Here is an 11,991-nt window from a genome sequence, read left to right on the forward strand (position 1 = left end):
CTCACTATACTATTGGCCTAGATAGGTAGTAGATACTGGATTGATGCATTACAATTTTATCAAATGACTAATGGCATTTTTAAAAGGGAAATGTTACACGGTATCATAATTTTATCGTTGTTTTAAATTAGTGTGACAGAAAAAAAAAAGATGTTAGGCACTATGTGAGTCTCAATGACCCTTTCAGAGTGAAAGTATAACTGAGGCTGCAAGTCCCTCACATTCTGCCTAACATACGAAGAAAAAGTCATACGGGTTTTAAACAACATTACCAGCTACATAAAATAACACCGTTTCAGTTTAATTCATGAAAGCTGCAGCAGTACTGCCAAGCACGTATCCTTCCGCGTAGCCCCGCCCCTCCGCGCAGTCACGAGCGTGTGTTGAGGGAGGAAGGGACGGCGCCATATTGGGAGGGATCGTATTGTTTTTCTTTAGAGATAAACGTTTTGAAAATAACCAGTAGCATTGGTTGGCGAACTTATATAGATACAACCGTGCTAACGGATTTCTTTTCTGTCACCTGACGAATCGTTTCAAATTCTCAACGTCGTTTGCGTAACTTCTGGTTGAAAATGTCTGGCGGTGTAATTCGAGGGCCTGCAGGGAACAACGACTGTCGGATTTACGTTGGTAATTTACCCCCAGATATTCGCACCAAGGACGTAGAAGATGTGTTTTATAAATACGGAGCCATTCGGGATATCGACCTTAAAAACAGAAGAGGAGGTCCGCCGTTTGCATTCGTGGAGTTCGAGGACCCGAGGTAACGTTAAACACGCAAACTAACAAAACTAGCCTAGCCTGAAGCTACATGTAACTTATATTTGTTGCTAACGAATACACAACAAGACGACGTTCTCTTAACTTATTATATGACATAAATACGTGTTTTATACGCAAATACTAAGTTAGTCTTTTAGATTAAGTGCTCTTATGAGGCGCGCAAATCCGTCAGCTAGGTCAAAATAACACTGAAGTAGGAAAGTTTTAAGTAACGTATCTATATCAGCTAAGCTAACATTATGAGAAGTATACAAAACTCCTAAGTGTGCAGTATATTTTAATGAAATGCTGTAATTTTGTTAGCACCATTGTCGATTGTATCATGTTTGGATTGAGAGTATACAATTCTGCGCATGCGCAAACGGTCTTGCCAGTGAACCATGAGGATTATATTATCGTGCACCCCTGATTATTTTCTATGTCTGCAGAGATGCTGAGGATGCTGTGTATGGACGAGATGGCTATGACTATGATGGCTATCGTCTTCGAGTGGAGTTCCCAAGGAGTGGAAGGGGAGGTGGAAGAGGTGGAGGTGGAGGTGGTGGAGTTGGAGCTCCCAGAGGCAGATATGGCCCTCCATCCAGGCGTTCAGAGTACAGGGTCATAGTGTCAGGTGAGTGGACAGCCATAGTGTCTCGCATCTTTGTCATACAACATAGGGTCCTTTCACACATGACAGTGTATGGATGTGCACAGACTCTAACTTTTTTCTTTAGCTTCAGACTATGATTCCATCAAGTTGGAAGTCAAAATGTTTTATAATTTAAGCCAATTTTAGTACTTATTTTCATGTCGTGTCTCCTAGCAGTGAGGTTACATTTCTGCATGAGTTAGTTTTTTTCTGTGATCCTCAGTTATTTAGTTTGTCAGTTTCTTTCACTAGAATCATTTAAAAAGATGCCTGGTATTTTAAAATTTGTTCTGATATTGGAAGTTGTGTAGTGTAGTCCAGCCTTTAGTGTTCTTTAATGTTTAGAGTTTTTTTTCTTTTTCTGTTTGGCAGCTTTCATATACATGTCATATTCACCGTGCACTTATGTGATATTAGCGTTACTTGGTCCTTGCTTGAGGGGAAAAAAGCGCACTGACTAACCAAATTACAGTATTTACTTTGTTTTTCATTACTTTTTTTATTTGCAGAATTGCAATTTTCAGAATCAGGAAAACATAAATCTGTTTATTTTACAAATTTATTAAGGTCAAATATCTAATTATTTTAGTAAATATGATATAAAATATAAATTTAATTGCAGAAACTATTATGCGTGCATTTACTATCTTTAAATGGTGCAATATCATTAGGAGCTTTTGCACCACAGGAAAGCTCCCGTAGCTATTGGCAAAAGTACCCACAAATTAACCTGGGTATGCAAAACCAGGATTTCTGTCTTACTGGTTTCTTGAAATTGGCGTAATGATTTTTGTGCTGTTCATTAAGAGAAGGCTCTACTTATCTAATAGTTACGATTTTTTTCTGTCCAGGACTTCCTCCTAGTGGCAGCTGGCAGGACCTTAAGGATCACATGCGTGAAGCAGGTGATGTATGTTATGCTGACGTTTTCCGAGACGGCACCGGCGTTGTGGAGTTTGTGCGCAAAGAAGACATGACCTACGCCGTTCGAAAGCTGGATAACACTAAGTTCCGGTCACATGAGGTAGGTGTGAGTTTGTAAACGTAGACCGCCATTGGACAGGACAGGGCATAGCTTAAGGATTTGGGAATATCAAGGTAAGCTTGATGTCAGAGACCCATGATGGAGCCACATGGACTAGGAGGATCCATGGAATGGCTCTTTTGAATGTAAGTGATTTTGTCAGTGGGCCACATCTAGAAGGATGTTTAATTTGGTGTAGTGCTAAATCAAAAAAAAAAATTTGACCTCTTTTAGATTCGCCAAGTGAGTCATGAATTAGGAGTAACCTGAGACCTGGTAATTCTTTGTTAGAAAGTGTCCCGTTTATGTTCCTCAGGGAGAGACGGCTTACATTCGCGTAAAGGTGGATGGCCCGCGTAGCCCCAGTTATGGGCGCTCGCGCTCTCGCAGCCGCAGCAGGAGTCGCAGCCGGAGCAACAGCCGCAGTCGCAGCTACTCTCCACGCCGCAGCCGAGGATCGCCGCGTTACTCGCCCCGCCACAGCCGCTCCCGTTCCCGCACCTAAACATCCACATCCCAGCTAGCTGGCTGGCCACAATCATATACACCCTGTGTCGCCCTCTATTGGACCCACTGTTGTACTTCATTGCTCTTTTGACTTGTTTTGTCTCTCCACTTTCCCCAGTTTGCTTTCTCTCATCTTTGGTTTGTTAGTTGTTTTGTTTTTTTATTATTTGACTGTCATTCTTCTAATGACAGCTATATGTAGCTAACTAGATGTTCTTCTTTCTCTCCTTTCTTTCCTGTCAATCTTTTTTTTTTTTTTTTTTTTTTTGTCTCCTATCCCATGACCCTTTTGTGTCTTTGTCTTGCATTCCCATTTTAACTGGATCTTCATACTCATCCCTTGTACTATATTTGACACAAGGGACATGTTGAAATGCTTTAAATAGTTGTATGTGTAATTAATTTGCTACTGTTATTTTGTTAATGATGCTTCATTACTGGCTTTTTCTGGGGTGGGATTATTTTTTCGTTGGAAAACTGTTCTACTTTTACCTTTTCATGTCTTTCTATAGACAACAGAAGAGCAGGATTAAAGAAAGCTTTGGAATAAAGGATTTTGAAGCACAGTTCATTCATATTAGGATATTTGGAGGAGGAGGAGCAGGCATTTCATTTGAGGCAATGGTATGACGGCAAGCGGCTTTAGTCACCTTCAAAAAGGCAGTTGTTTTTCTACAGACTTCCAGTACTCTGGATTTTCTTAGTTCAGTAACACATTGGTTTTGCTTTGCCATTCTTCCTCCCTTCACAACACTCCCCTTCCCCGTTTAATTTACCTTTTCTCACTGGTCATTGCTGCTAAGCATGCATGTGTACTGTCTGGATGTTGCGATGCTTGTGCGTACATTAAGACAGCATTGTTTTTTTGGGTGTTTCGTTTTTTAAATACAAAAACATTTTTGCCTGTTGTCCAAAATATGCTGGGATTAGGCCACTATTGAACTCATGTAGATTTATCATTAGACAAGATAAAGGCTTGCCATGTGAAGTTGTTCTCATGTAAATTGTGTATTTGTCAAGAGGAAGTGTCTTTCTTTTTTCTAGGTTAGATTTGCTTGTTTTTCCAATGAATAAGCACAATTTAATGTGTTTAGGTGGTGCTCTAAACCTCTTCGAGAGTATATCATAGTCTGGTATCCTTTTTGTCATTTACACAGAAAAAAAAAAGAAAAAAATACCGCTCCTATGATCAATTTATAGAAGCTTTCAATAATAGAAGCTCTTCATTTAGCTGTGATTCTAACTTGTTACCTCCCTCTTTTTGATTTTGCTGGTATTCAAAGGTTTGGATTGGAGGAGGGGCTCACTGTATCCCGATCCTTGGAGCCGGATCATTGGATCAGTTCAGGATCAGGAGCAGGATTAGGATTAGGATAAGGATGGATACATACATGGAGCGGGATCAATTTACCGGGAACGGGAACCATAGGAGAGGATCCCAACCCCAGCCCCGCATCCCCCCCACCAAACCACAATTAAAGGATACTTGATGTCGTAATTGGCTTCTCTAGATCCAAATTCATTTTTTTCTTTTTCCGTGGAGCCCCATTGATGCGCGCAGAAGGGATCCAGGTGCCTCATTTATTTTTGCGAGATTTACTTTTTGGTATTAAAGGAAGCAGAGCAAGGAACCAGAAGGCTGGATCAGTTGCTTTGGATGGAATCGGCATGAGGAGTGTGGTAAATAGGGGGGAATTCGAGGGAGGGTGGGATAATAGGCACATTTTCAGGGGGATGTTGTAGTTCATTTAGGGTTTCAAAAATTACATTTCAAATAACATTTGTTGGCATTTGCTGTGTTGGCAGTGGTGTTTCTTTCCCCCCACAATTGACTACTTTATTATTCTAGATTGTAGTGTTTTTTCTCTCTCTTTCACCCTTCTTTAAATAAATAAAGATTGAATGTTTCAATTAAAATATTGTTTTCTTTGCTTCATTTTTCTAGAAATATTTAACTTGCATTCTGACTGATACAGTAAACATTCAAATATGTGTCTATGCGAGGTTTTGAGGTAATTGCATAGTAAATTAAACAAGCAGTTTGACACACAAAGCAACACATTGTCTTTACATATAGCTGTAGATTAGTATGTTGAAATATGAACTTATTTACAATGTTTAAGGTAGTGAAGGTAATGTTAAGTAACCAATAAATTACATATAAACTTGACCTCTCATATAATGCGGTGAACAAATCGGATAATATCTCACATGAATCAATACCTTTGGCCAGAGGATGCTGGATTCTGTGTACAGACGGGCCCTGGTGCATTGTGGGATGAAATAAAATGCGGGCAGTGAGAAGCTAGTGGAAAACGCTCGTAACACGCGGGGAGAGCTTCTACGTGAGCCAATCAGAGAGCCGGTGCAGTGCGGTGGGCGGGTCTCCACGGGTTTCGTGACGCGAAGTTGGATATGAGTTACGAGCGCAGCCGCATGTGTAGAGTTACGACTGAAATAGTGGTTAGTGAAGTCAAGCGTGAACACAGCGGCTCAAAAAAGCCTGCGTTAAACAGTAGTCCAGAGTAAAAACATCAAAAGAGGGTGAGCTATGTGCAATTTATTTACTACGCATGCATCCGAAGTGTTGACCATGTAGCTCGTGAGAAAAATAATGCATATTTGGGAAGTTTCGTAATTAGTGCTGTATTCAAATGAAGCATCATGGACGCAGCACTCGCCGCTGCCTGTACTTTGCAGCAATTCTATTTTAAATTATTGCTATTGTTGGATTCGAGGCGTTTTTGAGAAGAAATATGCTGCGTAAATTGTTTTTGTACAGAATAATTAGGGCTTTGGCGTGAAATGAAAGTTAGGTCTGCTCGGCGTCTGGAGGAAAATGTTACGTAATTCTGCCGATCATGAGAGAGCAGATGCTGAGGACATCAGCGCCGTGTGGCTTTAATGGACTCCTCTGTAGACACCAGTCCAGCCAAACGCTGTATTTTGTTGACATGGCAGCACTTGGGTGAAAGTTACATGTAAAAATAGCCACGGCTTGCAACAAATAGTTATATCAGCTTCGTGTGATTCCCTCTCGTGACCTTATCAAAGGCAGACACCTGTGCTGTGAATTATTAATTGTGCTTTGCAGCATAATTTACTCACTTTCATTCTGCCCAGAGAAATTTAATTCTTAACTCTTGCATCTTGTTACTTCTACAAATGCTCTTGTACATTATCATTTAATTAGTCCGATAATCGGCTCGGCCAGTATTATTGCAGATAATCACACTGTTCTACTTCAGTTATCAGATCTGCTATGTTGCTAAATCTGTTTGCAAATGTTTGTTTAAAAACATTTGTAGTTGTCAAAATTATTCGCTTGTCAATAATAGTAACAATAATGACTATTATACAAATATTCATTTCAATCATTTTTTATTAAATTATACATTTAATTAAAAAGTATTTATGTAATATAGTTGACATTTAAAGGGACCAATTTTTAAAACACACCTCCATGTGCCATTGGCTGGTCAAACAAATAGTCCCGCCCTAAACTTATGTGAATGGTTGAGTCCATTTTGTTGATGTTTTGATCGTGCCACCTTAAAGATTTCAGGGAAATTAACTTACAAATGGCTTTTAGTTTTATTTGCATACTAAGCAGGGGCAGGAGCAAACAAAAAAACACTTCAGCTTCAAAAATAACTGGTGTGATAATACATATTTAATTGTTTTTTCAATAAGCAGAAATCTAATTAAATCGGTTACTTGACCAATTTTTTCACCTGTGTGCGATTGGCCAGTCAAGCAAATCATCCCGCCCCAAACTTATGCAATTGGTTGGGCCTATTTTGCTGTGCTGGCATGTTTTGATAGATCAAAACATGCAAGTGGTAATTAAATCACAAGTGGTTTTAGTGTTGTCTGCATACTAAGTGAGGATAGGAGAAAATAACACATTTCAGCTTCAGAATAACCTAGAGTTATTCTGAAGTCATCCCAAACGATATCGGTCAATCTCTTAATTCTAGGCTAAATGTCAGTTTACTGAATGCAAATGATTTGAAATGTCTCTGATGTCCATGACCTCTCTGTTGCATATGCGGTTGGCCTTGGTTTAGTTTCATGCCAGTAAATCGAGCTGGATAAAGATCTGATTTCCGCGCTTTCTCATACATCCTCCTCACTCAATGGATTTCATCAACCTTCTCCCTCTCCTGGGCCCAACACTGGGAGTCTTTTGCAGAGGGAGCTGATTGAGGTGGCCTCCTTTTTGTCAAATCATGACTGCACGTTTCCTTTTTAGTAGATGCACTAGTTCCTTAATAAGCTAATCGGAAAGGTAGATGACTCTGTAAACTCAGACAGGTCCCAGAGCAGACCATTTGCATCCGAATTAGCCATTAAAAGAACCGACAAGCGATTATAGTGAGCCGGGCCGTATTTTTTAAAATTTGTAGGTGATGGCTGTGTGTGAATATTTCAGACTTTTCAAATGTAGTTAAGTTTTTGAGATTTTGTTTTTGTCATCTTAACAAAAATTTACCTTTTCATGATTTTTAAAATGAAAAAAAAAATGCAATCCTTGTTTTTTTGTTTTTTTTTTTGTTTAAATGCCTGTTCCAATCACAACTTGTTTTGTCTGATGATAGTGGCACTGTTACACAAGAAAGCTTTATGTAGCTAATTCAGCTTCATGATCAGGGTTCTTCATTGTCCTTATGACTGTATACCAGACGGTTGGTGAATCCCCTTTGCCTTTTCTCTTTCTTCATATTCACAGCCATCATGACTGACAGGAAGGCAGTAATAAAGAACGCTGATATGTCTGAGGACATGCAGCAGGATGCAGTGGATTGTGCCACACAGGCCATGGAGAAGTACAACATTGAGAAGGACATTGCTGCATATATCAAAAAGGTCACCCATCCACAGAATATTTACGATTGATGCCTCTATAGACTTCAACAGTTTTTTTTTTTTTAAACATCAGTTCCTACTTTATCTTCATTCTTAGAAAGATTCAGTAGTTCACCCGAAAATGAAAATTTGCTTAAAATGTATTCACCCTCAGGCTATCCAAGATATGAATATGAGTTTTTCTCATCAGAACAGATTTGAAGAAATTTAGCATTACATTACTTGCTCACCAATGGATCCTCTGCGGTGAATGGGTGCCGTCAGAATGAGATTCCAAACAGCTGATAAAAACATTACAAGAATCTATATACGACTCCAGTCCATCAATTAATGACTTGTGAAACATTAAATTACGTGCTTGTAATAAACCTATCATTAACTTCAAATATTTGCTTCTGGCTAAATATGAGTCCTTTATCCATAATATTGCTTTCTCCAGTGAAAAGTCATCTCATCTGATTTAGGAGAGAAATATACACGGCACTGTTAACAAGTAAAGACCGTTCTAAAACACGTAGGTGGATTTTCACATGAGAGGACAATAGGGTGGTATTATTGATTATAGACTTGTATTTTGGACAGAAGTGATGGTTTAAAGTTAAACACCTTGATGCATTTATTTCTTAGAAATATGCAGCTTTTCACTTGAAATGATGTTGATCATTTCAATCATGAGGATTACTTTGTGAATTGTGGTTATTTTTTTATTTTATTTTTTTTAAATCAGCTGTTTGGACTCATTCTGACGGCACCCATTCACTGCATAGGATCCAAATCTGTTCCAATGAGGAAAAAAAAACTTGGATGTCCTGAGAGTGAGAGTATTTTCAGCAAATTTAAATTTTTAGGTGAACTATTCCTTTAATTGTTTGATTTCAAATAGTTTTTTGTGAAACAAAAATACCTTTTGATTTTGTACATGACAATACTTTGAAACTAATGCTCAGCTAAATGTTTCATTGCCCCCACCCCCCCAAATGTATTATGTAACATTACTTTTTAATGAAGAGTGTACATTATTTTAATGCATTTGCAATATGCACATCATAAAGTATGTAAATGCATTAATATGGTAATATACACTGTTGTTGTAGCCCAGGCCTTGTAGAATACTGTTGCTCCTAGTAACGGTATGAATTACTGTTCTTGCTTTTCAACAGGAGTTCGATAAGAAGTATAATCCGACATGGCATTGTATTGTGGGACGGAACTTTGGCAGTTATGTGACGCACGAAACTAAGCATTTCATCTACTTTTACTTGGGTCAAGTGGCCATTCTGCTCTTCAAATCGGGCTGAGGGAACCCCTGTCGTTCATGAAAGTTGGACATCAACTCCAAACCTGGACTGTGACGCACTGATGGCTTGAGCCACACTCTACACACACACACACACACACACACACACACACACACACACACACACACGCTTACATTCTCTCCCATACACACATTCATGAATTTAGCTATAGAGGCTGTGCATAAATGCATGGACCGTGTATATTTAATTTGTATATGTTGCAATACAGTAACTTTTTTTTTTTTTGCTTTTTGTAGTTGCACGAGTTGACGCAACAAGACGATTTTTGTTAGTTTTTTCCAAGTCCAAATTTGTTTTGCACTGAAGTTGTACAAAATGCTTTGACCGCTGCCTTTAAATTATATATTAAAGAATGTTATGTCATACATATTTTGGGTATAAAGTTTTTAATTATTATTGTAGACCCAAACAGTATTGTCTGCATTCCATTTCTAGTTCCTAACCCCAGTTATATGTCAAATTACAGTGCCTCTTTTTGCATTATAATGTAACGATCAATTGTCTTAATTTGCCTCTTAATGAAGTGTAGCTCAAGAATTTAACAAACTTCACTATCACAGGAGACAAGGGCTCTTGCTGTGTGCATTTTTTGCTGAGGTAGGGAGAATACAGGCTGGGTTCAGTTACTGAGCAGGCCTGTCTGGAAACAAGGGGCCATTAATGGGATACAGTACCTCTTGAATTTCAAGGATGTGCATTTACTGAAGGCTTTGGTGCTTTTATGCCCATTTTTGCCCTTTTTATGAAAGTGTGTGTATATTTAAACATGTCAGTCGCCCTTGCAAACTCCTTTGTCATGACACAAAGCCCTCCTAGGTGAGTGGCAGTCCTACTCTAAATATTTAATACAGTGATGAGTTCAGTCTTTTCTGTAGCTCTGCCTGCTGAAGACGATGCTGCGTGTATATGTGGCCAGGCTGCTATCTGCTGTCTGTGATGTAGCCAGTCAGGAGAGACATTCTTTTCTACAACATAAATTACACGCACCACACTCCTCACTCCTCAACCTTCATTCCAAAAACCTGCAGGAAAATAATCTAAATATATCAAAGTAATATAAAATGTAACTATTAAGGACTCTGTGACAGATTTTCTTTCCTATGTTGATGTATTTCCAGTGGAAACAGCCAGTTGGGGTGGTGGCAAGTGGTATAGAGTGCAAGTATTTGAAGTATTTTTGACACTCATTGCTTTCACAGTCTTCTTAAAGAGTTACAAACCATGAACCGAACTAACCAGCTTCAAGGTGAATTACAAATTTTGAATTTGAAGCAAAATCGGAACAAAAAGATGCCGGTACAAGAGTACTTACTGGCTTAAGTGAGGGAAAGGACTTCACACCAAGCCTTGTGAATGACAACTTACCCAATAAAACAATCAAAAACAAGAAGAAATAGGATGTTGAAATATATACAGTGTTGGGAAGGTTACTTTGGAAACATAAAAGGTTATAGATTACAAGTCACCCTATTTAAAATGTAATAAGTAGTTTTTCAATTACTTTATTAAAGCAATGTGATTCCTTTTCTAATGTTGTCAACATTCTAATGTTAATTATTTTCAAATCCTGCATCACTTGAATTAAAAGAATAATAATTGTATTGAAAGCACAGCCACGACAAAATCCGACTTTAGCACCTCTTTTTACTTTGAGATTGTTTTGAGGTTAAATACAGATTTAAAATCATAGCAAGAAATTATTTAAAAGCTATGATTCAAATCTTTGGATAGCTATTATAGGAAATACTGGCATCTAACGATGCCTTGGGAGGGGGGAGGGGGGGGGGAAATAGATTAATCTTTAAAAATACTTCTAAGATACTTATTTTTAGGCAGTGTAATGTGATTTAGTTTAGTTTACTTTTTTATCAAACTTGTTTTAAAAGAAACTTAACATTAAAATGTACCATATCGATATAAAACGCAAAGAGAAAGAAAATATATTCAATTTTTTTTTATATCAACAAAATGCAATAAACATTCCATTACACCAGGATTTCCCAATAATTCATTAAATCATAAAAATGTAAAATAAAACTATTTTTACCACTTGAACATTTAAATATTTTGTTTACCTAATGTAACCATTAACGTCAGAGAACTGTAAACAGGTGAATGTAGTGTTCAATTATTATTGAAATATTACCTTCCTCTGAGATATTTCAAGTAAATATTTTATTTGAAGGGGTTTGGCAGACAAAAACGTTTCCCTGCATTATATGAAAAATGAATAAACATGAAAACTAAATATTTTTGTCCAGACTTCCAGAATCATCAGTTACTAAAGGTCACTGGATATGATGAATGCATTGTGATTCACAGCTATCACCAGTGTTTAGTAACTTAGGCTACTTGTTTCATACATGCTCTAATTGCTTGAGAGGTGCTATTCACACAAATTCAGAAGTATGGTTTGCAAATATATTTACACAACATTTGTGAATATAGTCCAAACTAAATTGTATATGATACGCCAAAAAAGGAGAATCAATAAATTATGTATTTATGAATCGAGTGAGCCAGTGTGGTACGGCCCATTCAGATATGTCTGCAATTGACTACATTTTCTACATTGGGCTAAGTTTTCGTTGCATTAACACAGTGCTTCCCAAACCTGGCCTGGGGGACCCCCTGCCCTGCACATTTGTTTGTATGTCTCTGTAATCAGACACACTTTAGTTCTTGCAGTCTCTACTGACGAGCTGATGAGTGGAATCAGGTGTGTTGGATACAAAAGGTGCAGGGCAGGGTGGCCTCCAGGGCAGGTTTGGGAAGCACTGCATTAACACAACCAGCAGGAGCCGCTTCAGTTTCGAAATGCTTCGTTTCTCCCATCACTAGCCGACAGAGTCCTG

The 11,991-nt window shown here is 38.2% G+C and overlaps 2 protein-coding genes across 3 annotated transcripts; both read left to right on the forward strand.

Annotated features, from left to right (window-relative positions):
- Window positions 1-364: 364 nt before the first annotated feature.
- Window positions 365-4,451, forward strand: srsf1b (serine and arginine rich splicing factor 1b). Of its 2 annotated transcripts, XR_013783609.1 has the most exons (5): window positions 367-766; window positions 1,215-1,399; window positions 2,269-2,441; window positions 2,758-3,572; window positions 4,232-4,451. XR_013783609.1 is itself a non-coding variant. In XM_079405872.1 (4 exons), exons 1-4 carry the CDS (start codon window positions 576-578, stop codon window positions 2,944-2,946), a joined length of 738 nt encoding a protein of 245 aa, XP_079261998.1. In that variant the 5' UTR covers window positions 365-575; the 3' UTR covers window positions 2,947-4,451. The 2 variants fall into 2 exon arrangements, 1 of the variants encoding a protein (XP_079261998.1); XM_079405872.1 differs by having other exon boundaries at window positions 365-766; window positions 2,758-4,451.
- Window positions 4,452-5,359: 908 nt separating this feature from the next.
- Window positions 5,360-9,504, forward strand: dynll2b (dynein, light chain, LC8-type 2b). The gene is made up of 3 exons (XM_079405873.1): window positions 5,360-5,492; window positions 7,681-7,817; window positions 8,978-9,504. Exons 2-3 carry the CDS (start codon window positions 7,686-7,688, stop codon window positions 9,113-9,115), a joined length of 270 nt encoding a protein of 89 aa, XP_079261999.1. The 5' UTR covers window positions 5,360-5,492; window positions 7,681-7,685; the 3' UTR covers window positions 9,116-9,504.
- The last annotated feature ends 2,487 nt before the right edge of the window (window positions 9,505-11,991 follow it).

This window comes from Barbus barbus (assembly GCF_936440315.1).
Source record: "Barbus barbus genome assembly, chromosome: 43".
In the NCBI taxonomy this organism is placed as follows: Eukaryota; Metazoa; Chordata; class Actinopteri; order Cypriniformes; family Cyprinidae; genus Barbus; species Barbus barbus.

Bases quoted from the DNA above. Each gene is read 5' to 3' on its own strand.
- srsf1b (XM_079405872.1), top strand. From the start codon at position 576: ATGTCTGGCGGTGTAATTCGAGGGCCTGCAGGGAACAACGACTGTCGG. The intron at 1,400-2,268 runs GTGAGTGGACAG...TTTTCTGTCCAG, and splicing joins GTACAGGGTCATAGTGTCAG to GACTTCCTCCTAGTGGCAGC. The intron at 2,442-2,757 runs GTAGGTGTGAGT...TATGTTCCTCAG, and splicing joins CTAAGTTCCGGTCACATGAG to GGAGAGACGGCTTACATTCG.
- dynll2b (XM_079405873.1), top strand. From the start codon at position 7,686: ATGACTGACAGGAAGGCAGTAATAAAGAACGCTGATATGTCTGAGGAC. The intron at 7,818-8,977 runs GTCACCCATCCA...GCTTTTCAACAG, and splicing joins TTGCTGCATATATCAAAAAG to GAGTTCGATAAGAAGTATAA.